This window comes from Neodiprion fabricii, chromosome 5 (assembly GCF_021155785.1).
Source record: "Neodiprion fabricii isolate iyNeoFabr1 chromosome 5, iyNeoFabr1.1, whole genome shotgun sequence".
In the NCBI taxonomy this organism is placed as follows: Eukaryota; Metazoa; Arthropoda; class Insecta; order Hymenoptera; family Diprionidae; genus Neodiprion; species Neodiprion fabricii.
The window spans coordinates 1,936,190-1,961,714 of NC_060243.1; the positions used below are offsets into that span (position 1 = coordinate 1,936,190).

At 39.4% G+C, this 25,525-nt stretch overlaps 5 protein-coding genes across 6 annotated transcripts in view; 3 read left to right on the top strand and 2 right to left on the bottom strand.

Annotated features, from left to right (window-relative positions):
• Nucleotides 1-7,668, top strand: part of LOC124182196 (protein Wnt-4-like) — a 48,698-nt gene extending 41,030 nt beyond the window's left edge. The window contains exons 2-7 of the mRNA XM_046569134.1: nucleotides 1,092-1,269; nucleotides 3,048-3,171; nucleotides 4,007-4,164; nucleotides 5,410-5,587; nucleotides 5,870-6,101; nucleotides 6,552-7,668. Of these exons, the coding sequence (XP_046425090.1) occupies nucleotides 1,092-1,269; nucleotides 3,048-3,171; nucleotides 4,007-4,164; nucleotides 5,410-5,587; nucleotides 5,870-6,101; nucleotides 6,552-6,753 (1,072 nt within the window). The 3' untranslated portion in view covers nucleotides 6,754-7,668. The remainder of the gene's footprint in view (nucleotides 1-1,091; nucleotides 1,270-3,047; nucleotides 3,172-4,006; nucleotides 4,165-5,409; nucleotides 5,588-5,869; nucleotides 6,102-6,551) is intronic.
• Nucleotides 7,669-7,793: 125 nt separating this feature from the next.
• On the bottom strand, nucleotides 7,794-12,079 carry LOC124182195 (UDP-glucuronosyltransferase 1A9). Its single transcript, XM_046569133.1, has 4 exons — nucleotides 11,349-12,079; nucleotides 10,934-11,279; nucleotides 10,346-10,604; nucleotides 7,794-9,927 (listed from the first exon to the last, which is right to left on the bottom strand). The coding sequence occupies exons 1-4, from the start codon at nucleotides 11,720-11,722 to the stop codon at nucleotides 9,392-9,394; spliced, it is 1,515 nt and encodes a 504-aa protein (XP_046425089.1). The 5' UTR covers nucleotides 11,723-12,079; the 3' UTR covers nucleotides 7,794-9,391.
• A 263-nt stretch (nucleotides 12,080-12,342) lies between these two features.
• Nucleotides 12,343-15,231, top strand: LOC124182194 (nuclear pore glycoprotein p62). The gene is made up of 4 exons (XM_046569132.1): nucleotides 12,343-12,765; nucleotides 12,961-14,032; nucleotides 14,111-14,357; nucleotides 14,434-15,231. Exons 1-4 carry the CDS (start codon nucleotides 12,684-12,686, stop codon nucleotides 14,794-14,796), a joined length of 1,764 nt encoding a protein of 587 aa, XP_046425088.1. The 5' UTR covers nucleotides 12,343-12,683; the 3' UTR covers nucleotides 14,797-15,231.
• Nucleotides 14,792-16,533, bottom strand: LOC124182198 (checkpoint protein HUS1). The gene is made up of 3 exons (XM_046569135.1): nucleotides 16,255-16,533; nucleotides 15,751-16,157; nucleotides 14,792-15,654 (listed from the first exon to the last, which is right to left on the bottom strand). The coding sequence occupies exons 1-3, from the start codon at nucleotides 16,304-16,306 to the stop codon at nucleotides 15,271-15,273; spliced, it is 843 nt and encodes a 280-aa protein (XP_046425091.1). The 5' UTR covers nucleotides 16,307-16,533; the 3' UTR covers nucleotides 14,792-15,270.
• Nucleotides 16,534-16,585: 52 nt separating this feature from the next.
• Nucleotides 16,586-25,525, top strand: part of LOC124182193 (myb protein) — a 44,981-nt gene continuing 36,041 nt past the window's right edge. For both annotated transcript variants that reach the window (XM_046569128.1, XM_046569131.1), the window contains exon 1: nucleotides 16,586-17,032. Coding sequence is in view for 1 of the 2 variants with exons in the window: in XM_046569131.1 (XP_046425087.1) it covers nucleotides 17,013-17,032 (20 nt within the window). In the remaining variant the exon portion in view is untranslated. The remainder of the gene's footprint in view (nucleotides 17,033-25,525) is intronic.

A 25,525-nucleotide genomic window follows, 5' to 3' on the forward strand; every position in this document is an offset into this window, starting at 1 on the left:
GTGGTACTCCTCTCAACGTCATGTATCTAGATGCAACTTCACGCCGCAGCGTTTTTCCATTGGCTTCTTTCTGCTTCCTTACTTCCGATACCTAAATCGGTGAGAAAACAAACTTCATCTGTATCCGAAAGTCACTGTCATAGCGACACCGATAGTTTGATCTTTTTAGAGGGGTTAATCACTCGTGAAATCTTGTGCACGCTTTTCCGAAAATCTCGTTAAATTTCTTGCAATCTTTTAAATCTTTTGAAATCCTTGAAGTCTTTCGAAATTTGTTGAGATCTTTTGAAATCTTTTGAAATTTGTTGAAATTCGTTGAAATCTTTTGTAATATTTTGAAATCTCTGTTATTTTCTTTTGAAAAAATACTTTGAAATCCGATGAAGTCTCTTGTAAATTTTTCAAATCCATTAAAATCTCTCTCTCTCTCTCTCTCTCTCTATCTCTTTTCTCGCTTAAAATCCCTTTCACTAAGAAAGATTCACTCGGACGATTTTTCTCCCTCCGATTTTTCCTTGTCTACGTTTCGACGCATCCTTCATCGACGTTCGAACCATCTTGATTTCGTATTAAACATACCTACGCTCCGCATGCGGGGGTTAATTATTTAGTTTCGAATACAGGGTTCGACGGGGCTTCGAAAACCGAAACGAGGGGTTAACGCCCACGGGCGCGATGGGTGTGGAGCATCATCGACTAAGGTCAAAGAGAGAAGAGCCCCATGTAATTTTCCACCGGAATTAATGCACCTGCAGTATATACGCCACTAATTATAGGGTCGTGTCGAATGTGTCGGACGGAAAGGGAGAACGTGATTTCCGAATGCTCTTCGCCTTGTCGACTTCTCTGACACCGTGCCATGATCCATAAAGACGATAAATACTCGCCTAACTTTGCCGTTAGTGCCGATTTAACGAAACCCGAAGAATTAGAATGAGAAGCATGAGAATGAACCAAAGTTAAATCACTGTCGATATTTTGAAATTCTTTCACGTCCATTATTCTTCGTCCGACGATCCTCGCGCCTTCTTCAATCGCGTAACGAATCGTCGAGGGTTGATGACGAAGAGAACATTTTTTTCGTTTTGCAGGTACTTGGGCGTCGAGCCGAGACTGCTCGTCGTTGCCTCAAAAAATGGTACCGAAAATCCTGGCCAATCCATCGGCGCCGGTGTCGTTGGTCCAGCCAGCGCTGAGAGGAATTGCAAGACGTTGCATCTCACACCGAAACAACAAGAAATCTGCACCCGATCGCCTCCGGTTTTGCAGGTAATGTGAATTGACATTTTTTTAAAAATATTTTATCGTTTTACTAAATTTCAATTGACCGTCTTCTGTGAACGGGAATAAAAATTTAGCCATTTAGAATAAACACTATCTTCAAAACTTGACTTTAAGCTCGTGCTGTACTCCTACCCTTACCGACCGAGCAAACTCGCACTTTTATCTTTCTAAATCCCGAGATTTTCGGGATACGAGTAACATTCCTGAATCCTGCCACAAACCGGCGATTCACCACCGAAATTTCAATCCTTTCAGTTCGATCGTTTATTTAACGTAGAGAAAGAGAAAGGGTGAGTTTGCTCGGTCGGTAAGGGAGCACCACGTGATCTTAAGGTGAAGATGTGATAGAAATCCGAAAAGTTTAACGTGCGATATTTAACCGAGTTTGCAAATCCTCACAACCGCGCAAAAGCCACAGATTTCTCTGTCGGTTTGTACCGTTCGCGTTCGGACAAAAATCTTGACGCCCAAACAATTCAATGTCAATGAAAATGAACCGTGACCAAGAAAAATGGAGCGTGGGAGGCGAGTCGACGATTGAGCGAGACTTTCCCCCCAAACCCCCGATGGGGGCAAAACGGCATTTACCTTTCCTAATGCGTAAATCTTGTGAGATCCACGGCCGGGGATCCACAGACGGACCTAGACAAACTTCGAGGCAAAACCTGGATTTTTTCTTTGACCCGTGCCGCCGCCCAACCGCGGAGGAAGACGACTGACTTTGTCGTTTCCGATGAACCGACTCACCACAAATACCAGCCCGCATGAATATTCATACTGGAGAACCTCGCGCGCCCAAAAAACTATTCTCACAAGCATTGTTTTATTTATTTTTTTTTTTATTCTTACCATTCTCTATCAGGTACGGGATTTCATATTTATTATTTCTGATTGATTCTGTATTATAAGTAAATAATTTTTTTTTTTTTTATTGCTGTGACGATCAAACCAAACTGTTTTAACAAAATTAAAATAACAGTGTTTAACGTAAAAAAAGAAATATTACTTTTTCTTTTCTACGAGCTTCTTTTTTAATTCTATACATCGAACAATAACCAAAATCGTCGTTTATTACTTATGAAGTTTGCTTTTATCTTTGATAGTTTGATAAGTAACAAAAATTTAAGATTTTGAATAAGAATGATTCAAATGCGAAACTGAAGTTCGTTTAATCGTTATTTACACAATAAATGTATGAAAGAATAGATCATTTTTCTTAAAACCCGAAATATCGTCTAGTTTCTACAAAAACAAACTTTATCTAATAAAACTATTTTTTTTCTTTTATCAGTTACGTGAAAGAAATCAAAAAAATTTGACGTCCTAAACCCAGACTGAAAATTTGCTTCGACCGGTGGCTCTTTGATCGAGAGTTCAACATTCGAAATTAAAAGATTGAAGATTGAGAACCCTATTCACTTATACATCAATTAGACATTATTTATCTTCCCGGATTCAATTCGATCATCTTCTGCAGCTGGCCGGCTCTGAAACCTGTGTTTTGTAATTTTTGTTCTTCCTCTTTCACTTATGCCTCACACTTTATTTTGACTAGACTGTACCTACATCAGATTCATCGTTAAGTTCATCACTCTTCCAGCCTCCCTTCTCACTTCCTCTCTCTCTCTCTCTCTCCTTTTCCTCTTTTTTTGTCAGACCTCCTGGAATCAGGCGTTTTCTTTTTTCCTTGCTTCTTTTTAAACCCGTCCTCCTCCCGTTCCCTTTTCGCCGCAGTCGTTTTACCTGTAATTATACTGTTTCAGGCTATTAGCGCCGGGGCGAGACTGGCGATCGAGGAATGCCAACATCAGTTCCGATCGGCCAGATGGAACTGCTCGGTGAATATCGACACACCGAATAATATTTTCGGCGGCGTTATGTCAGTCAGTGAGTCAATGCTGCTTTTCTCTCGATGCTTCCATTTCATTTCCTGCTGCTGCTGCATTTTTATACATAATACTAATACGAAATTACATACAAATTAAGGGGTGACAACAACAAAAACAAACGAAAATCGCTTTTTTGACCACTATCTTTTTTTTTTTGATGGAAGATAACCCAACAAGATAATAATATTTGAGTAAGTCATTTAGCATATTTTTAAGTATAATATAAAAAATTATCGTTTGTAAATAAATAATATTTAAATTAACTCACATTATCTCAACACTTAATATGTAAATTATGTGATTTTTTTTCTTTTTTTTTCTAAATTCTATTTTCTAAAAAAATGGCTCTACAGGTTCGCCATTTTTTAATATTTGTTGATAATAATCTTCAGTATTATACTTAAATATATGCCTAATAACTTCCTCAAATATTGTTATCTTATAACCTTTTCAATGATCAAAAAAAAAAAAAAAACTGGCGCATTTTTTAGGTTTTTACAGCGATGTTTTACCCTTTACTCTATAACATCGTTTATTCCCGACTGAACCATAATGTTTAACTTTTTCTTACCTGAAACGTGGATCGAAAATGACAAATTTGCCGACACTTGATTGAAACGGCCAAATGACACTTTTCTCCCGCAAATCTGATTGCTCCAAGAAAATGCGGGAATAAAGTAGACTTTTCTCGCTTCGCTCGGGCAATAAACCCGCCAGCGGGAATAATCCCCGACTTTATTCCCTCGTTCCATAATGTACTATTCTTGTCATCCTCTCGCCTCTCGTTTTCTTAATATTTTTTCTTCGGAATTGAATGAATTTTCTCTTTCCAGATAGCCGCGAAGCCGCCTTCGTTTACGCGATATCTGCCGCCGGGGTTGCTTACAGCGTTACGCGAGCTTGCGCCAGGGGTGAATTGAACGATTGTTCCTGCGACAATCGGGTCAGGACGCGGCAACCCAGACATTGGAAATGGGGCGGATGTAGCGAGGTAATTACAGCTTTAATCGAGTTAAATTACGATACGTGAGGATCGTTCAATTTTCGATCAAAGTTTATAGATATTGTTTCTTTTCCAAAATTTCTATCGCCAAATTTTTCAGGTATGTAGGAACTTTGTGGTCGAAGATTAAAACAGAATTTTCATCAATTTTTCGATATGCAAACTAGAGAGAATGAGTGTTCGCTCGTCAATCGAAAACGCATGAAAATGGGTTACTCTCTTTTCTGATTTTCCGATAAAGTTGCGTGTTTCTATTATTTGAATTTCAGTTCAATTGCTGTACTTTCGCAAATTCTCCGATCGATTAACGAAGAATTTTGATCCTCGAAGAAAAACGGTCGTACCTACCACGTCGAAATTTAAACAACCGTCAAGACGTTCCGTTTCTCACTGCATAATTTTCCCGTCGTAAAATTCTTCCTTGGAACAAAATTTTCGCCATTGGACAAAAATTCACCCATTATACCTATACAGCAACGACAAAAAAAAAATATATTTAAGTCGCGTACAGGTAAATGGATGCATTTCACGTGAACAGGTGACCCCTTGTAGACATTGTGAGCTTACAAGGGGATTACCAGGCTAAGCTTGTTAAGTCACGACGACGACGACGAGGAGGGGGATGGAGGAACGACTCTACGTCGTACCGACGTCGACACCGCCCTTAAACGCGACGTATGTAGAGTAGGTACGTCGGGGGGTGAAGGAGAGGCGAGGGGGGCACGTATGCAAACTAACGATATAATACGTCGACTATTTGTCGAAACGCGTTGAAAGATTTCCTTAACAAGGGTCCCGCGGGATGACGAGAGAGAAGACTCGAGACCCGAGACTTGCTCGAGACTCGGGGAAACCTCCACCTACCCCCCTCGCTTCTCGCTCTCTGCACACGCCTGCGGGATAACAATGTTTATTTAGTTACATACACGTTCCATACTCTCTGTATACTTGATATTTATAATGCCCAACAACGTCGTCAGCGATCTTTCTACTTGTTCTTAAGTGCATTGCGCGCTGTATACGCTACATACGCATATATATATATAAACATACACCTGTACCTTGTACGAACAATATATGTTGGTATATTTGATGTTATACGCGCAACGAAGCGGAAAAATTTTCGGGAGCGGAGAAAGGAGTTGAATAAATATTTTCTTCGCGTAATAGTTTTCGTATTAGATATTATAGTGTGAACATTACGTAATTATATTTTTAAAACGGATATTTCAGGATATTCATTTCGGTGAGAAATTTTCTCGCGAATGGTCCGACGGCGGCGAGGAACCTGTGAAAGAAGGTAATTTGTCCGGGCCGACAGGACTCGCTGGACAATTGATGAGGAAACACGATAGCGAGGCCGGGAGAAGAGCCGTTCGGTCCAGAATGCAACGGATCTGCAAATGTCACGGTAAGAATTTTAGTAAGCTGAATTATCTCTTTTCAGTAATTTTCATCGAAGGTGAAACTATCGCTAAAATATTCTTGCCACATTTCCGAACAGCTTGGTTTTTCACTGGTGAACTTTTGGGTACTTGAGACAATCCTGAAGCCAAAATAAAACTCGATGTGGACGGATAATCGGCGGCCATTTTGATTTTTCTCCCGCGACGTTTTAATCTCGTTATTTTCTCTTCGGCTTTTCCTTGTTATACGCTTTAAACCTGCAGCCCCTCTGCGTTCTTCTTTCTAGGTATGTCTGGCTCGTGCAGCGTAAGAGTATGCTGGCGAAAGTTGCCGCAGTTCAGAGTTGCAGGAGCGGCGTTGGCCGCCCGTCACGAGGGTGCAGCTCTGGTTAGACTCGCTCAGAGGGGCGGTCGAAGACCCGCCAGACTTAGACCAGCCAGACCAGATCTGAAACGGCCTAACAAAACGGACCTGGTTTATCTGGAAGATAGTCCCGATTACTGCGAGAGAAACATCACGTAAGTTAAACAAAGCCGAGAAACGACGAAACGGATTCCGTATACGACAGCGTCGTTGCATTGCGCGTATTTAAAAATTCATGCTCCCACTTGAATGATCATCGTATTTCTCTTCTTTTTTTCATGTTGCATTCGGGATCAAAAGCAATATGAACGTTCAGCCTGGTATATGTATAATCAATGACTCCTCTACCTATGCATAGGTGTATGAAGATACGCATACCTACACTGCGTTTGAATTTCGGCGAATCAATAGAAGCCGTGTAAAATCATGGGGGTCAATGTCAATAAAGCTGAATCTGCACAGTTTTTCTACTGCAGCCGGTACTTCCTACTGCAGGATATTTGCTAAATTAAAAATCAATTTTTTTTAGCAAATTTCGACTTCCTGATTGTTTATTTTTTTATTTTTATTTCCTATTTTTATTTATAACGTTCATTCCTCCACAGACTCGGAATACCTGGGACTCGGGGAAGGCTTTGCAACAGGACATCTCCGGGTCTCGACGGATGTCGGCTGCTTTGTTGCGGTCGTGGTTATCAGACGCGAGTACGGGACGTTACCGAGAAATGCAATTGCAGATTTGTATGGTGTTGTCGGGTGCAGTGCGACGACTGTCGACACACGCGCGAGGAGCACGTTTGTAACTGAGGTTAATCATTCACTTTCACCCAAATATTAACTATATATTTAAATATATAACGGTAATATTTAATTTTATCCACAAAACTCTGTATTATTAATATTATTATTAATATTGTTATATTTTTTTATGCGTCGAAGTGGAAAACCCGTAATTTATTGTTGAAAGTCATCGAGTCTTTTGGTGTCGATTGAACAGAAATTATATTAAAGGATAACGAGTAAAGTAACTGGCACTAATTAATATTTGCTAATCGTCTCTTGATCAGTTTTTTTCGGGACTTACTTTATGAAAAGAATTCGATTATTTCAGTAAATCAAGTTTCGTTTCTCAATCAGCATTCGTTGATTATTTGATTTCCAGAACAAATAAAAATAAAAAAAATAAATAAATGAATAGAAAATAAAGAAATTTCTGCTTCCGAAAAAGAACAATTATCTTTCCAAAGTAAAACTTTATTCTATACGTGAATAATATTATATATAATAATAAGTAAAATATTGTAATTAATAATAATATAATTATTAATCACCTATAATATCCGAGAGTTTGCTCGACTGATTGAGAGTTTGATAAATTCAAGACGTTAATACCGGATTATATACATTTTTTTAAGGCTAAAAGAGGCTACGAGGTACTTACCAGACAAACATAACATTTATAAACCGTATGAACCCTGAAAACCGTGTATTTTTACGTGTTTGAATGTATGAAGAATGAGTGGTAGTTCTTTTTTTTTTTCTTTATTTCTATGCCGCTGACTCTCGGAATCTCGATTGCGAATATAAATTTCATATAACTACCTAATCCACGATAATAATTAAGATGCCAATGCTCTCTAGCGCCTAGGATTTTTGACCTAAGTACGCCTGACGGTACTTATATTATTGATATAAATTATATACGAAATAAGTTGAGAAGAAGATGAAAACAAAAAAAAGCAGAAGAATAACAAAGATAAGTAAGGACGAGTAAGAAAAAAAAATAGATGAAACAGAATAACACAGAGAGCTAATGTTCGGTTATAAATGATAATAATTGCCACGACGTTGATTAATTATTTAATGACATTAAAATTAATCATAATAGAATTACAATACCCTTATTATAATCTTGTAACGATAATTTATTTAAAAATCAGACGGATAAATGAAGTAAAAAAAAAAAAAAAAAGTTCAAATAGCTTAGCATCTTAAAGTATACATATATGCATATATTATACATATAATATACATACGTAATTTTAACAATATTCTTAACATCCTTTCTGTGATACGTATTTAATGGAGAGAGAACATTTTCACTTAATTTTATTTTTAGTTTTTTTCTTAACTTCATTCTGTATAATGTTTAAATAAATAGTTCATACACATCGATAAGAAGTATATATCCCAATTGCATACATAACACAAACACATATTCTATGTAATAACAGTGTAGTAATTGTTAGCTCTCTGTTTTATTCCGACGTTGATCATTTTTGCCAATGAATGTAAATATATTATATCTACTTACTTGCTATCCTCTTCGCTGTGTAGATTATTCATTGTACGTAGTACTAATATGTATATATATATACAACTTCCAAGTTACGGTTTTCTTTGTATTCGTATTATTGCTATTATTATTATTATTATTATTATTATTATTATTATTATTCAATAGACCATTTCCAATGAAATTCATTTAAGCGGTTAATTGTAAGATTTCTTTTTAACGATGAATGAGTATTAGTGTTCTATACATAATATACGAATTAACGTAATAGTTACCTCTATCCATATAATGGAAGTCTTCTATAAAGCTCGCTTAAATGCTAACATCTCGGTGTTTAACTCGTTATTGTTTATAGTAACGTTCGATGCTCGTCAACTCGTTTTTCACAGGCGACAATGAGTTACATATTGTTGGTTATCGAATTTTGATGAAGAAAAAAAAAACTAATCCGGTTAACATTCTTTTAAAGAAATACTATGGGAGAGTACATTATGGTATTTGGAATCTGTAAAAACATAATACATATTTCAATTACTAAACAACTGTCACACATAAGTCATACCGTGACTAAAAAACGTTGCTGCAGGCAATTGATGCTATAACGAGTTTATAAATTCGATTAAAGAGAATAGGCACTATGTAGGTATACACCATAAATTGTAGGGCATATATAGTATTATATTATATAATAGTGAAAAAAGTACGTAGAAAACGTAAAAAAAAAAAATAGAAAAAAAAAACAACACGCAGTATTGATCGAAACGTAATTTATTTTCATCCTAATTAATTATCGGAATAGTTATACCAGCTATATTTTCACGATTTTCTAAAGTTACGTTGTATAATTTAATTTTAATCGTATAAAAAAAAATCTCTTTCATTCGTATTTAGAACATAGACATAATATATGATAATGTATTATTATTATATATTCATATTTGTATATGTATATGTATGACCTTGTATTCTATATGGTACGTGTATTTATAAACAATATAATATTGATATATTGAACGTATGTACGACGAAATTTAGATGGTAGGTAGAAAAAAGAGGAAACCTGTAAAAAATGTCGAAAGAAAACAGATCCATGTCGAAAATGATACAGGTATGCATGAAAAATGAGAGCAACGCAAGTTGACGCGGTTTCTACGTTTTATATTTTCGCTTGGGCTTAGTAGGCTGTTTACCATAACTATGACCACCAGCGGCTAAAATGCGACCGGCCAAAATATAGGCGGCGGGTAAAACTGCACCGGATATTAAACCGACGATGAAGCCAACGGCCAACGATATGTCGGTGCTGTATATGCTTTTGTAGCTGAGGCCGCGATTTTCGCGAACGGACAAATGCTTCTTCTCTTCTTTATTCCTCGCGACGTATCCCAGCCAGTACGTTATTCTGTCCACCGCTGGATTCGGCCGTTCTCTTATCGCCACAGATACTTTTCTCGCATTTTCCCTAAAACCGGCTGTCTCGTGAACGGTTTTAATCAGCGATAAAATGTTCGAAGAGGTGTGAACGCCGCCGGTTTCAATGGAAAAACCGAGCTCTATTGCTCTCCTGGCGTTTCGCGTCTCGTCGGCGTCTCTTGGCAGGCATATTACCGGAGTACCGTGGAAACCAGCCTCCAATAACTCAGTGTCTTCGCAGTGACTCAGCAAGACTCGGGTGCGCGGATATCCTGGTGGAAAATTAAGGAATGAAAAACAAATGAACGAATTAGCAAGATCGCTGAAAGTGAATCGACGGGGAAAACCGCAACTTTTCTTACTTTTTCCTGTTATATATCGTCGGTAATTAACGGACTGATCACTTCGTATTATCAAGGCAAACGCGAGAGCAGTCGTTGATTTTACGCTCAATGAGCTTTACGAGTTCCTTCGCTTCTGCACTTAAGTGCATCGATTTATTTCCAGTTATTCTGGAATGAACAGACGCGAATTGCACAGCAATTCTCTTTTTTAAATCGCCCCGATTTTCTGCCTTTGCTACTTTTCAATTCACTTCTTGCCGCACGAGGCGGAGTGTATATTTTAAACTTTTGTGAAGAAGCAGACAATTTTCGATAATACAAACGTACAGCACCTCAACATACTTACCAATGATATCTTGACGGATAACTTCTTTATTCACAAACAAATTATCCGGCTTTTCTTCCTTCAAATAATCGACATCTTTAATTTTCCAGACTACCGCTTGTCCCTGACGACCCTGCGGTAAACCTCTGGCGATTTCTTCTATCAGATTTTTGTAATCTTTGTCCAGCAGCGTCGCGATCGTTCCTGACCGGCGTTCTATCAGTTCTTTCTGTAGTTCCGGTGGAACCGGATGTGCTCCGCGACAATGATGACACCCGATCTGGGGGAGAGAAAAAAAATGAGCAAATCTTTTACGCGTGCGTAATAAAACGGGGAAAGAAAATCGAAGAATACTACGGTGAAAATTTCTACTACTACGAATTTTTACGTAAGTTGTAACATTTCGTATTATTTCGTAAAAAGTTGTAAATATGGATAGTTTTTTCGTAAAGAATTAATAATTTTTGTTAAAAATTGTAGTAGCTTTTAGATTTTTTTTATGAAATGTTACAAATTTTTATGAGAAACTATGCGTATTTGCCATTTCCCTAAAAATTGATCGAAAATTGTAGATGTCATTCTCACAAGGGTAGAGTCAAAATTCTTTACCTCGACCAGCATCTGAGAAACGAAAGACACGTCGGATCTGAGAATCGTATCGGCGCCCCAAAAAATTAGATCGACATCGCGGTAAAGATTCTCTATGGTGTCGGTTTCGGCTGGTAAATACTTTTCGACCAATTCCAACGCGGGAGTGACGTAATTACTATTTGCATTTTTCACGATCGATCTGATACCCAGAAGAGACGATAAACGGTTCCAAAATCCACCGGTTAATATCGGCAAGGCGATTCCCGACTGGTGAAACACGTACGATTCAGCCTCCGAGCCTTGGGTCCAAATCACTGGAATTGAAGCGAATTTTCTTACCCACGGTAGGACGCAGGCGTCGTGTCTGAAAAGTTATGGTTTTCATTTAAAATCGGTCGAGTTCGTGAGCCTATTTCATTCGCAGAGTCTGTACCTCAAACCAGGCGAAATAACGTAAGTCGGTGAAAATTCCTGAATCAAATTTTGAATCGTTTCATCGCTCAGGAGACTTTCGCAGGCTTTCAGTGCCCGCGATTCCTTCGTACTTGCCAAAGCCGCGTCGACTTTCACCTCGACAACTTCGACGTCGATCAAATTATCGTACAGCAGATCCCGCGAGGTCGAGGGTATTATCAACACTGTGTTTATATTCTCGTCGGACAGAGTGTTTGCGAGTAAGGACAATTCGTGCTCGTATTCGAAAGCCAAAACCACCGCAGACTTTGGCGGCGTAACCAAACTCGACGCACTTATCAGATTTACAAAAGCTAATGAGAACCACGCACCGTATAAACTAGTCAGCTTCATCGTTGATTAGTTATTAATTATCCTACTCAACTTGGCTCATACCGTAACCAACTCGTCCGGCGTTACAGCAACGCGTACTCGCGATATGATAATACGCGCCCTGAGACAGAGGATGTTTTGCTGTTACTCTGCGATGTGTCACATCTTCCACGTGTACGCGTATTCATGAACGCATTTGAGACAATCGAACTGTTTCGTTTGTCCACGGTTCTTCATCCCTGGGCTATTATACTGCTTGAAATACATCGACAACCACTTATCCTTGTTCCAGATGGTTCTGATATTTTGGATTTTGGTAATTTAACCTCAGGTTCGACGCAAAAACCCTCGAGTATCAATACGCTTGACGCAGAACCGTCACCGGCCGTTCGCTGTGCCGGTATTCCTTCTCTCTCCTCTTTCTCTCTATTTCCTTGTACGTTCGTCCAGCATCTCACGTGTGGGCGTGGAATGAATCCCTACCATTTTTCGCATCACGAGATGCCATGTGCGCTGCCGCTTCGCGCGCGATTTAACTTATCGTCAACCAACTGAATTTCTGAATTCATTGTGCCGAAAAGTCCGTGTACCCAAATCTTGTGGATCGTTTTTTAATACCTGAACTTACATGTATTACAATTTTGAATGTAACGTAAATCGAACTACCGCACCAATTCCATCGTTCCGTGCGTCTAAATATTCGATTTGCGCATCAGCGCGGGCGAAAAGTCGTGTCAAACACAAAAGCGCTTGTATTAACGTAAATCTGTGCGATATAATTTTTGAAGAGTCATCGTGTAGAGAGTAATACGTTTTAACGAAATATTCAACCACTGTGCCTACAGATGCAAACTTCAGAGTGTCGAAATCGGGGAAAAAAAAACTTTATTTTAAGTTAGGTGAAAAGATTAACGACTCGGCGAATTTAGGTTAGGTTATTCGGCCACCTTCCAGTGCATTGAAGTCGTTATTGTAAATAAAAATGAATTATACATTTGGCGCTCAGAATCCGAATACCCAGGCTGGGTTCACCCCAGGAACTACTGCCCCGCCTGTCACAGGAGGTAAACCTACCTACGTTTCGTTGCTACCTACGAAAGATTCTCTGTCACCTGGCTTATCCATGCTTTACTATTTAATCTAATTGCGCCACAATTGCTGTATTTTATGCTTCCCAGTAATAAACTTTTGGTCGACTCCCTAACTGACATTCGTTATGTTTAGTTCATTTCTCAATTTCTTAAATTTCTCTGACCCAGGAGCACAACCAGTCACCTTTGGAACATCAGCAGTAGGCGCCGGCGATGCCAACAAGCAGGGGACACTGGGTCTGGCTCAGCCAGGAGGACACCCCTTGTCGAAATCTATTGGCCAGGCATTTAGTACCAGTTTTGGAACAGCAACATTTGGAGCCTCTCCTGCGACAGCTCCAGCATTCGGTACACCGTCCTCTGGAACAACTGGGTTTGCAAGATCAGGGTCAGGATTAATGGGCCTTGCAACTCCGCAGCAGCAAGCAATAACGGCCAGCAGTCTCCCTGCAGCAAACACAGCGGCTCCAGCTGGGGCTCTGACCTATGGAACACCGATCAGTGCAGCAACAACGACTAATGCATCAGTAGGTTTCCGTACTACGACTCTTCCGAATACAAGCTCAGGTCTTGGCACCCTAGCGATGCCTTCGTCTACGCCTGGCTTAAGCTTTGGTGCAAAACCTATGACGACCTCTGCTCTTACTTTCAACTTGGCATCGACTGCTGCCACATCTGGCCAACCACCAGCCAGCAACATAAGCTTTGGTGTTCCAAAAACAGTTGCTACTACCACCATTGCTCGCCCGGCAGGTCAGAGCTTCACAGTACCTGCTGCATCTACACCAGCATCAGGATTCACAACCGGAGTTGGCACTACTCCAGCTGCGACAAGCGCTACAGGCTTCAGTCTCTTTAACACTCCGCAAATTGCCCCAAGTACCGCAGTGGCTCCCACTGCTACCGCTACGCCAACGGCAAGCGCTGCCAGTGGATTTAATCTACCTGGCTCGCAGACGCAAGCAGCTAAAACAACTGGAACTAGCCTTGGCCTCGGTAGTATGGCAACTATTGCACCTGCTACGGCTGCAACTGGATTTTCCACAGGAACTCCAGCATCCTCGGGTATCTTCACGCTCGGTAGTATGCCCTCTGTTACGGCTGCAGCCAGTTTCAATTCGGGTGGTACAACAACGGTTGCGAGCACTCCAGGATTCACTCTAGCAAAGAGTACAGATCCTGCCGCTTCGACTGCGGCACCTACCAGCGCACCACAAACATCTTTGGAGACCACGACCAAGTATGTGTTTTCATCCGTAGTGCTCATAAAATTTTAATTCTTGGCATGGATGTGATTAACAATTGCTTTTTACAATAGTGTTACAGCCTCGACGGCTGCAACAAGTCAACCAGGTGGATTAAATTTCTGTCAATTGGAAGAATCGATAAATAAATGGACACTGGAACTAGAGGAGCAGGAAAAAGCGTTTGTAAATCAGGCAACGCAAGTCAATGCCTGGGACAGACTTCTCATTGCTAATGGAGAAAAAATTGTTACCCTAAATCAAGAAGTTGAAAGGGTTAAACTAGAACAGGAACAATTAGAGCACGAGCTGGATTATGTGGTAAGTGAAAGTAACCCTTGTTCAACGCGAATTTCTAATTATGTTAATGTGTACTTTAACGTCTCTTTTCTTCCAGGTTGGTCAACAAAGAGAATTACAGGACTGTCTCGTTCCACTGGAAAAAGAATTGGCAACAGTATCCGCCTCAGATCCGGAGAGAGAATACACTTATCGTCTTGCAGAAAATTTGGATACCCAATTGAAGCAGATGTCCGAAGATTTAAAAGAAATAATTGAGCACCTTAACGAAGCGAATAGATCTCAAGATTCAAGTGACCCGATTGTCCAGATTGGTAAAATACTGAATGCACATATGAACAGTTTGCAATGGCTCGATCAACGTACGTCAGTTTTGCAAACAAAGATACAGCAGATTGATCAAATGCATCAAAACTTTAGACAGGAACATGAGCGAAGCTTCAATTTGGCTTACAATTAACACCTCTGTCGCCATTGAACAAGTGACTACTTTCATAGGACCTTGGATGAATTGCAAACTTGACCGTCAACGATTTCATCTTTCAGCGAATTCAGATATGCCAGTTGAACATCTTATTCGGTGGGTACTCTAATTCCAACTACACAATTCAATTTTTTAATCTGTATTAAGAATACAATTTGAGTGGAATATTGACATGACCGAATATCTGCTGTACTTCCAAATATTGTATGAATTTTGTTTTGTTTTCAAAGAGTAAAATATGCACTCCAACCAATCTCAGAAAGATTGATATTCATTATTACTGCAAGTCCATCGTTGGAGGACTGTCTTGGTCTACATATACATAATGAGATAATTGTTTGAAGTATATGGCGATCAGCAATCTGAATCGATTAATTTCCGGTGTTGCACAAATACGTAATTTTATAAAATTTTATAAAAAAAGTTATAATTTATTATTCTAATTGATTTCTACAGAATTGAAATGGCTGGTATGAAATAGTGTATTTCTAAATGTCCATCAATGTTCATATGCATGTTAATCATTCTGTCAGCCACTACGTTGCAAATTACGCTTTCGGCTTTTATTATATCCCATGTTAGAAACATTCCAAATTTCCTAATATCTATGGTGGCCGAAACTTCTTCCTCTTCTTCATCCGTTACTCCTGAGTCTCGATCGTCTCCTCCAACCTTCAAGTCTTGAAAGTGCGTCGCTACGGTAGCAAAACTGGTTTCCACCTTCAGTATTAATTTCCCTGTTTTCTTAGCAGTTACGACAAGTTGTGGACTCATTTTTCCCATCTGATCGACAACATTTCGCAAGTGTTTCATGTCTGGCATCTCTATGGAAACCTATAACAAAAAATAGAGATGCATTTGCAGGGGTAAACTTGATCGCGAGCTAAGTTGCCAGACGATATGATTTAGTATTAGGTCTCTTCAACATACATCGAACGACGGTATAATCGGAGCCTGATATTCCCCCCATTCTTTTCGAGGAATTACTTTAACAGGTACATCATGAACGCACTGTCTAAGCTCGTTGCTTATCGAAGGTAATTCAATATCGATAGTGAGACATGGCTGTTCTCTGTTAGTAAGTTTGATCTTGACGCTCTTGGCGGTCATTTTGAGGGAGCTTAGGCTCTTTGCGAGCATGGCAGGTGAGAATTCGAGGTATATCTCATCCTGTTCCTCGCACACACCTACCATGGTGTATTCGCTGAAGAATTTGTTTTGGTACAAAACAGCCCACGCTATCGGCGAATAGTCGTCGCCGACGTGAAAGCACACCTCGTCCTTTGTAAGCCGTATCACGCAAGCCTTTGCCAGGCGGGATACCGTGTTTGCCACATCTATCGATTGAAATATACAGAGTTATTACATTTTTCGTACACATAAATTATAAACAGGTTATGGTTAGGCCAGTGAAACATCGATCTTTCCTCTTACTAGTGAAGTCGCGCATCGCTGCGGAGTCGATCATTCTGCATCTGAATTTCATCCCGACGAGTAATAAACAGAACGAATTCCCAGTGAACCGAACGTTTACTGCGAGGCTCTCGCAGCACAAATCAGCGGCCTGTCAAACAAGTCAACATCGCACGTCCGTTGGCGCCGTTCGTTTGGTTCCGTTCCGGCGTTCCGCCACGCCGGTACTTCGCACAGAAGTTTCTAGATGTCACCAGCGTCACCGAAACAGTCGGTTCCCGCGCTGCCAGCATAATTTTCTGCAAACGAAAACTTACCCTGCGCAGCGGTGGTGATCGCCTAACGAATTCTTCGGGGACCGAGGCTGCCGCCGGTCGTCCTTTGTGTAAACAAACAGACACCCGCCTCGCGCCGGAAACAAAATAAATCTATGATCGTGCGGTGTGTGCTTTAAATAATTCTCGGGGTGTTCGATTCGCGGAATCCGTGAGAGTGATCAGTCAGTGTGTGCAACGCTTAAAACTGTATTTCGACTAATTTGACAAATTAACCCGGACAGCGTGCAGAGAGGGTGAGAAATAGATGCGTCGGCCATTTTGCAGATATTGTTATCATCTCTGCACGCTCAAAGCTAATCGATAATGCTATAATAACTAACCAAAGAGTGAGAGAGAGAGAGAGAGAGAGAGAGAGAGATCGCTTACACTTCATATTCTCTCAAGTAATCCCTCACCGAGAGAATTGCAAAAGATCGAAGAACATGTCCTGCTCGGATTGAAATGCAGTTTTATCGAGCTAGGTGAGTCAGAAGACTAGAAATACATTATTCCAACTTATCGTACATACATACATAAATTTATTCGCTACCCAATTCAATGATCGTCTCTCGGTGTTTACTAAACATTCGCAAGGTGCTAACACGCTTCTTCGTCTTACATTTTTTCTTCTTCATCTTTTTTTTTTTTTTTTTTCTTCATCTATTTCGAACGCGAAAATCTCTCTGCGGCGATTCTCAGTTGTTGACAATTCTATCACATCTCGTGACGCTAGTCACTTTACTTTCGCATGTAAACAACACGCGTTGTCTGCCTTGCCAGTGTAATCAGCTGTGCTCAAAGACCGCGTAATTCGTCATTCCATAATTTAAATCCTTTGCGATTTGTTACTTATTCAACTCCCCTACGGATCCTTACACCGCAGCTTTGCACATATACATATATATTTGCGTAAACAAAATCTAAGCTGCTGCGCTTACAATGTACCTTGCAACATTATGCATTTTAGTAACGATCCGATCGTTGTTTTAGGCACATTTGAAAAAACGGTTACAATGTTCGTAATACAACATTCGAATGTCGCGTTTGATTTAGCATGTTTTTTAAAAAAAAATTCTCAGCCTTCTTTCATGTTTTCGTTTTATTTTATCCAAAACAACGTCTTCGTTCGATCAATACCCCCTGCTTCCCAAAACTCGGTGAAAAATTCACCCCTCCGTCTTTGTAAGACATGTGGTTCAATGTTCCTTCGTTCCTCCTCCTTCTCTTCCGTCTTTTGTTTTTTTCGACTGCATACTTCGCCGTTTATCGCTCACCTAGAAAGAACGACGACAGGTGTCTGCCGGAACACGTGGCCCGCGGCAGTCGCACCGGGCCTTCCTGTTTCATTTTTTCACGTTACTTGTTTTATCGCCGTTTATCTTTCCCCCCCTTGTTTTATCAATGCCATAATACCCCACGCACAGCTACTCTATATCTCGATGCCTTCGTCGTCAGGCGAAACTGTAAAAAGCTACGAATCACGAGAGCGCGTTTAAATTTTCCCGCGCATTCCGAGGTGTGTCGATCGAAAGAAAAAGGATCTAGATATTCGTGTAATAGCATATGAAATTTCTCAGGGTTTTCACTAGATTTTTAAAAAAGGTGAAAACTTTTGGGAAAGTCGGTAGAAGGAAGGGATTATGGTATTTTTCCATCTCCGACAGAGCAGACCAGGTTATCCTAATTATCCTTGTTCTCAGGATGTTCGAATCGCAATGAAAGAACGACTCTGTATTCGTAATAAGAACGTTTCAACTCTGTGGGATATGTGTACCTACATACGTATACATTATTAAACGTATCGCATATGCGTACCTATACCGATGTTTAAACAAAGAGCGCTTGTTTTTCCATACGCGTGTGCACACGTCCACCATACATGTGATTATTTGCTCTCGGCGCAGCATGGCAACATCACCACACGCGTAAACGCGAGATGAAATGGGCCAGCAGCAGCCGTGGGAGGTACATGCATATAAATATATATATACATACACAGGAAATCGAGTATATCTTGCAGGAAGCGAGTAAAGGGTTCGTTCGGTGTCAGCTTTCCATTGAAAAGAATCGAATGAAAAAATAAAAACTGCACCAACGACGGAGTCAAATCAACGAATTGAAACCTTTGGGAAGAATACGATATGTAACAATACGAAGAACATTACATTGTCATCGGGATTATTATCATTGCACTCAAAATATAGACAGAATAGAATGAATTAATTTCCAAGTTTCATCAATCGTTGAATCGAGCAACGTCTTTTTTCTTTTCTTTTATTTCAACTGTATTTTACTTTATCTAGGGTATGCATAGGTTCAGATAATTGGGTTCGCGAGTTTATTAAAAGAATTATCAGGTAGCGAAATTGAGAGTGTTTTGAAACAGATGCTTTAATAGCAAAACGCGTGCTTACAGTTTAAACTCGGTAACAAGACTGTTTTTACAATAATGTTACTTGACCCAGCAACCTTGTTCATTTCATAACACAAGAAAGCTCTCACACGTCTTTTATCCACAATGACGACTAGATCATTAGAAAAGTGGCTTGAGACGGCAGCGAGCTGCTTCCCTCTCACGATGATACATCTTTAACGTGATTTTATTTATCAAGAATAAAAATAAATTCTCCGTCGTTGATAATAGCGAGCGAGAAGAAAGAGAGAGAGAAAGAGAGAGAGAGAGAGAGAGAGAGAGAGAGAGAGCGATTAGGGAGAGAGGGGGTTTCGGTGTGACGCAATCGCGTCGTCCCGCATAGCAACTAACGTTGAGGACAATTAGTCAGTCAGTCAGTCAGTCAGACAGACAGACAGTCAGTCAGTCGGTGGTAAGTGAGTAAGGAAGGACGATCGTCGGGAACGAGGAACGAATGAAACCTCGAACGAAACCGAGGAGGGTTCAAATGTTACGTCGTCGTCTGGTCGCCGGCCCCCCTTTCCTCCTCCTCCCCCCCGTCTCCTCTTTTCCCTCCATTCCCATTCCCATTCCCCATCCTTTACTCTCCTTGCGCCCCATACGAAGAGCGGAGAGTCAGATGTAGATAATATAAAAAAATTGGAAGTCGAGTCCGTGGTAGTTTAACGTTTTTCTCATGCACGGCTCGTGTCTTCGTTTGTACGAATTATAAACAATGTCGAGAGGCGAACTCGACGAGGTTTCGAATCGAATCGCTGTTGCTTCAGGTTCCTGTCTGCAAAAAAAAATGAAGAAAAATAAATAAAAATAAAAATTATAGTCGGAATTACGTATTACGATTGGCTGAAGTAATGTTGTATCAGGAATTTTGAAATTATTAAGGGACGGGTACGGCTTGGACCTTTTTTTTTTTTTGTTTTTTTTTTCTAAGAAAATGAGGGCTTTATTGTTCATAGTTTCGAGAACATTGTACAATTTTTTGAACGAAATTAATAGCAAAATGACGACACTGCGCATATAAGTAGCCAACGACCACGTTTTCAATTCGATGGCGCAGATTCGTCCGGTCAATTTTTATCCGATCGGCTTGAAACATTGACAAATTCATTAAAAATTGTTTATCGAATCGACCTCGTGGCTAGATTTTTCAATTTCTATGCCAAAATTTGTTTATGACAAATTTGTTTCTGAAACTGACGATTTCAGACTTTCCAATTAGCTGTACCTCCTCCTACCCTTAATAAGTTTCAATATCATTGCGTGAAATTAAAAGGAATCTTATCCTATTTTCTTCGAAGGGTGTTTTTTTTTTCACAACCGTCCGCGTTATCTGTAAACGAATTTTCTCCAAACTGTGCGGCAAAATCTATTTCGCAGTCCCTTTAAAAAAGAAACTTTGCTGCATCGCCGTTTAAACACACGAGTCTCTTATTGTATCCCGTTTTTGTTTTTTTTTTTTCCCCACTTTTCATGAAAACGCAACACATCAAACGTATACGCGGTATATATCAAGTATAATGAATTTTTCTCTGCTTTCTTTTCGCCCCACATGATGTGGTAATATCATAAATTTGAATAAAAAAAGAAATCCAACAAAACGACTGTGAAAGTACTCGAAAATACGGAACGAACGCCTCGGCTCACAGCGTATAATGTAAATACCCGCGTCTCTGTATGCGTGTACATTTTACATGGAACCTCTGCGTACGTTCCGTGTACCGAAAGTACGTGCGAAGAGAGAGAGAGCGAGAGATAAGACGAGGTCCAGGGATGCTGCTCAGGTCGCTCTCGGAGGTCCGGACAGGTTCCCTCGCCGAGTGTAAGGAGGAGGGCCCCGCATTCCTGGTTCTCAACCTTCTACGGCCGATTAAAGCTGAGATATAGATTCTCCAGGTTTTCCCTCTACGGCGTCCAGGAATCCCTGGAAACTCGTCTCTCTTTTCTCAGGGCAGGGTACAATCCGCTCTCGACGATCATCCGCGATGAGAACACCCGCGATCCTTATTCCCGATCTCTTTTATTCTTGCGCACCGCGCTATGCAGACGACGTTGGCTTACATAAGAAGAAACCGATGTAACCCATTATTTTCTTCTTCTTTTACCAGCGCGCACTCGCCTCGCCTGCTCGCCTACGTTCTTGATTTTTAAATTAGGAACTAAACACTTCGGGAGGTCAATTCCCGATTCGCACTCATTGTCGGTATACGAATGTAATATACATATATGTATTAGGACGGTTCGGAAAAGGTCTTTTTTTTTTTTTTTTTTTTTAACTAGATTTCGCTTTTCTCCGAGACGCTTGTGAAAAATTGAAAAATTTTTACCACCGTTTCAACGACATTGAAATATCGAAGCAAAAAAACAGGCCATGTTTAGGAATTTCAAAATTGAAATATCCTTAAATCCTTTGGTGACTATGTTTCTTTGTTTCTTTTTTTTTTAGTCTTTTTTCCGCGACGAAACAAAAATTTTTCGTAAAACCTGAGATGCGTGCGATTTTTTTTCAATATCGAGAAATCTTCGTTGAAACACGAAGCAAAGACAAATTTTTTGTCCTAATTTCAAGCGTTAAAAATTATAATATATTATATCGTTTTTTTTTCTTTCTTTTCCTTTTTTTTTCTTTCACTTATTCCGCTTCGCCAATTTTTTTTTCGTACATTATCATATACGTGTATATGTATATAGAACACTTGAATACAACTCGCAACTCGGTCAAGTCTTCGTCTCTTGAACCCCGAGCTTCGTCTCCCCCATTTTGAATGTGTATAATTTTTTATTTTTTTTTTTATTCCCTCCTTGGCTCAACTTTTGCGAAGCGTGTTTATCGAAGGGTGAACGAATCGCGCGTTCTATACACGTATACTTTACGACACGCGTGATAGGAGAAGCCTGCGCGAAACCCAAACCCCTCTGTTGGTGACTCATTTTTTGAAGAGGGAGAAAGAGAGAGAGAGAGAGAGAGAGAGAGAAGGAGAATTTTACACCGCTTGCATATGTTACTAGAACCTTTTTCCCCCTTTTCGGCCCCATAACGTGAACCCAGGGGGTTGGTGGTTGTTCGGTTTCATGGCGCCACCGTTCGCCACATGTTGCTCAGTACGTTCGATGCTTTTGTAGGTGAGCTCCGATAAATGCATAATGCTCGTGCACTGTCAGAAAGAGAAGGAAAAAAAAAAACGCTCGAATACTAAAGAGTTATAAAAATTTGGTGGCAGATTTTTGTTTGTACGAATCAATGAATCGCTTATACGCCATGCATGAAAAGAAACACAAAATACGAATTAGGAACATCTGAAATACAGTAAATTATAATGAGGTAAAAGAAATGCATATTTCGAAAATTTAACCACTTCAAAATCACTACGATATTGCGAGATAGTAACTTTTTTCTTCCCCCAACGTTTCGTTACCCAAACGTTACCAACTTCAGCCTCATGAATGTTTGCAGTACGAGACGTCGAGCCTTTCGAACCGCAAAGTGATTTCTCTTTCCTTTAATTTTCTTTCTCGTTTTTTTCCCCCTCCCTCTTATTGCGGTCTTTTTTTGAAAAAGGTTCTTTATTTTTCTTCAACAAGGAACGATAACGCAATGTTTACACTCACGAGACGTCTGTTAATCTCTCTTTCTCTCTTTCTCTCCCTCTATTCATCCACCGCGTTTTTTTATCCCCGTCTTCGAGTTAACCAAGAATTTTCTCATCATCATCCTCACCGCGGCTGTGGCGACATATCTCACAGGTTTGTGTAATGCTGTTTAATAAGCTGACTGAGGCAGATTAGTATCTCAACACGTGGTCACCCCGCTTCACGTTGAAACGTTTTACAGCAAGGGTACGTGTAATACGGCACGGTGCTTCGTTTTTTTTTTTTTTTTTTTCACTTTTTGGGCCAGTAAAATACCGTATAAACGTTGAAACAAAAATTATTAAATTTCGATCGTAAAATAGCAGTTTATACGTGTTGTAAAAAAAAAAAAAAAAAAAAATTGAAGCTACGGTGTGGAAAGGGAAAAGGGAGAGTAAAAGTACCACACAAGTAACTGTAAAATTTTGGAAAAAAAATATTTAAGAAATTATTTCTACGAATCCTGTTCCCGCTATAAGGGTTGGGATAAAGCGATGCCATGCGACACGTGATATTTATTTCTATAAAGGGCCCAAAGCCTGAAATAACTTAGACAGAGGCTCAGCTTCTGTTGCTGCTGCTGCTGTCTAAAGGCGTAGTCAAATTACGACACGTGCATTTTTTCCTCTTCCTTTTCTTTTTCTTTTTTTTTTTATTTTTTCTATTTTTTTTATCGTATACTCTTATTGTTATTGCACTTTACGTCGTGTGTATATATTTAAAGAGATTTCTTAGCGGGTGGTGCAGTCTTCGGACTGCGTGTTGTATCAACGTTAATGCTGAGGGATATTGGAGAGAGAGAGTAGAAGAGGGGACAGATATATATAACAAAAATTAAAAATTAAAAATTAAAAAATTATATATATAATTAAAGGCACCATTAAAAATAAAGGTACATTTTTCTCTCCCTCGTTTCTTTCTTTCTTCCTTGCTTTACACACCAGTTTCATCATCCGCGTCGATCTTACAAAGAATACGTAATAAAGTCTTGAACGAACGACGAAAAATTCCCGCAACTCTCTCACGTTCATATTGTTAAATAATAAATCGTACCAGTGATTTGCCTTATTTTCTTTTTTTATATGTCGAAAGAGACGTTGAATTTCGATGAAAATTAAGAAATGAAATAGAAAATTGTTTGGGATTGTTATTGTTATTGCTGTTGTTCTTTTTATTTTCTTCGCAGAATTTATCTTCGCACAAATCGTTACGACGCGATATCTGCGTCAATTAGCCGTTGATCACGTAATCTTTGATCGTATCCGGTGATTATGGACGTTAATAGCAAACACCGATGTATAACTAATGTGTTCGGATATTATTCAAATTCCACGTCTTCCGGCTCGTCTCTGTTAGATACATTAATTTAATCGATTACTGAAATCCGTGAGAAGATAGAGATTCTGATTTATGATCGATTATTATACAGAGAAGTGGAAAGAGGAGGAAGCGCAAAGCAAAGAAGGAAGAAGAAAACGGATGAAATTAAACGGCCACATCTCAAATATTTGTTATACCCACGTTATGGGGAAAAGCTGGAATTTTCATGGGATTTTTAATTCGGCAATGGAAAAAACTGTGAATATAAGTTTTCCTATCATGGGAACTAGAAATGATTTTTTTGGGGTAACGAGTTTACTTTTTTTCCTCGAGAAAACAAACTTGCTCAACGCTGACTATTTTTGCAAGTTACATTTTTCTTTTTAGCAACTTACTAGAACTTGGAGAAAATTTCAGGGAAAACTAGATTTTAGGTAATGGAAAATGTGGAAATGGCATGATATTTTTTTTTCCCAAAAAAAATAGTATCGGTTTATTGCTTCAAACTTTTAGTATAAACAAGTTAATATAAACCTGACAATTTCGCCCAGATGATATTCTTGACATCGAATTTTTTTTCCAAAAATTTGTGGCCACGCGAGATTTTGCCCTCGCAGATTCGGTTACGATTACAATCGTACGGTTACATCGGTGTGTATTATACGTGTATGCATTTGTGCTTTGAGTATAATAATACGTGAGGGAACATCGCATGCGTGCACGAAAGTGCGAAACGCGATCCTTCTCGCTAACCCGGTTGTTCCTTGGACACCGGATATCCCCCCGTTGTTTGTCGTTAAAAAATCGTGTTATGTACAAAAATATGTACCATATAGAGCTCCAAGATATTCTCGTAAAATTGACTCTACTCATCCTGTACCATTAAACGCGATGGTAATAAGAAGGATGTTTTATTCAAATTCGAGGGTAATTTGAATGTGACGATTTATTTGTTTATTTATTTATTTATTTTTTTTTTACCGAGTTCTAAATTTTATCATTATTTCAAGTTTTTCGCCAACTTTTGAACGGAGCACAACATACACGGTAATATGTATCGTGTATTATATTTATATTCTGTAAACTTGGATATTTTGATTTCACTTTTTTCTCTCTCTCTCTCTAGAAAAGTGTATGTATTTTTTGATCAGGATTTTCCAGTTTGTATTCCGATTGAAAATTCTCTGTAATTTTAAAATAGGCTGAAGTTAGTATCTATCTTTGATCCTTTTTTGGTTGTTGCAACGCAAAATCAGTTTCTGAGGATTACTTTACTTTTTTAGTTAAACAAGGCTTTAACGTCAACTTATCGTTGCGCAGGCGTTAAATTTTCGCAACAGTTGCTAGAAAATCTAGTAACAGCGATCGTGATGATAAAGAATAGCAACGGATGCTAGGATTTCCGGTAACAGCTAGAAAACTAATTTCCATTTTCTACCTAGGACTATATTTTTCGATTCTGGTAAAAAATGAAAATAGTTAATGACCGAGCGGTAACCGGAACTAAAAATTTCTCTCACGAGTGTACCCAGCAATAATGGTACATCCATACATCCATACATCCATACATATCCTAAAATCAACAATCTTGATTCATATAATACACGAGAAGCGA

Excerpts from the sequence above, each read along its gene's own strand:
- LOC124182195 (XM_046569133.1), bottom strand. The coding sequence starts at position 11,722 with ATGAAGCTGACTAGTTTATACGGTGCGTGGTTCTCATTAGCTTTTGTA. Across the intron at positions 11,280-11,348 it reads GTTATTTCGCCTGGTTTGAG|ACACGACGCCTGCGTCCTAC; the intron begins GTACAGACTCTG and ends ATAACTTTTCAG. Across the intron at positions 10,605-10,933 it reads TTTCTCAGATGCTGGTCGAG|ATCGGGTGTCATCATTGTCG; the intron begins GTAAAGAATTTT and ends TCTCTCCCCCAG.
- LOC124182194 (XM_046569132.1), top strand. The coding sequence starts at position 12,684 with ATGAATTATACATTTGGCGCTCAGAATCCGAATACCCAGGCTGGGTTC. Across the intron at positions 12,766-12,960 it reads TGCCCCGCCTGTCACAGGAG|GAGCACAACCAGTCACCTTT; the intron begins GTAAACCTACCT and ends TCTCTGACCCAG. Across the intron at positions 14,033-14,110 it reads TCTTTGGAGACCACGACCAA|TGTTACAGCCTCGACGGCTG; the intron begins GTATGTGTTTTC and ends TTTTTACAATAG.
- LOC124182198 (XM_046569135.1), bottom strand. The coding sequence starts at position 16,306 with ATGAAATTCAGATGCAGAATGATCGACTCCGCAGCGATGCGCGACTTC. Across the intron at positions 16,158-16,254 it reads AGCGATGCGCGACTTCACTA|ATGTGGCAAACACGGTATCC; the intron begins GTAAGAGGAAAG and ends TTCAATCGATAG. Across the intron at positions 15,655-15,750 it reads CGATTATACCGTCGTTCGAT|GTTTCCATAGAGATGCCAGA; the intron begins GTATGTTGAAGA and ends TTTTTGTTATAG.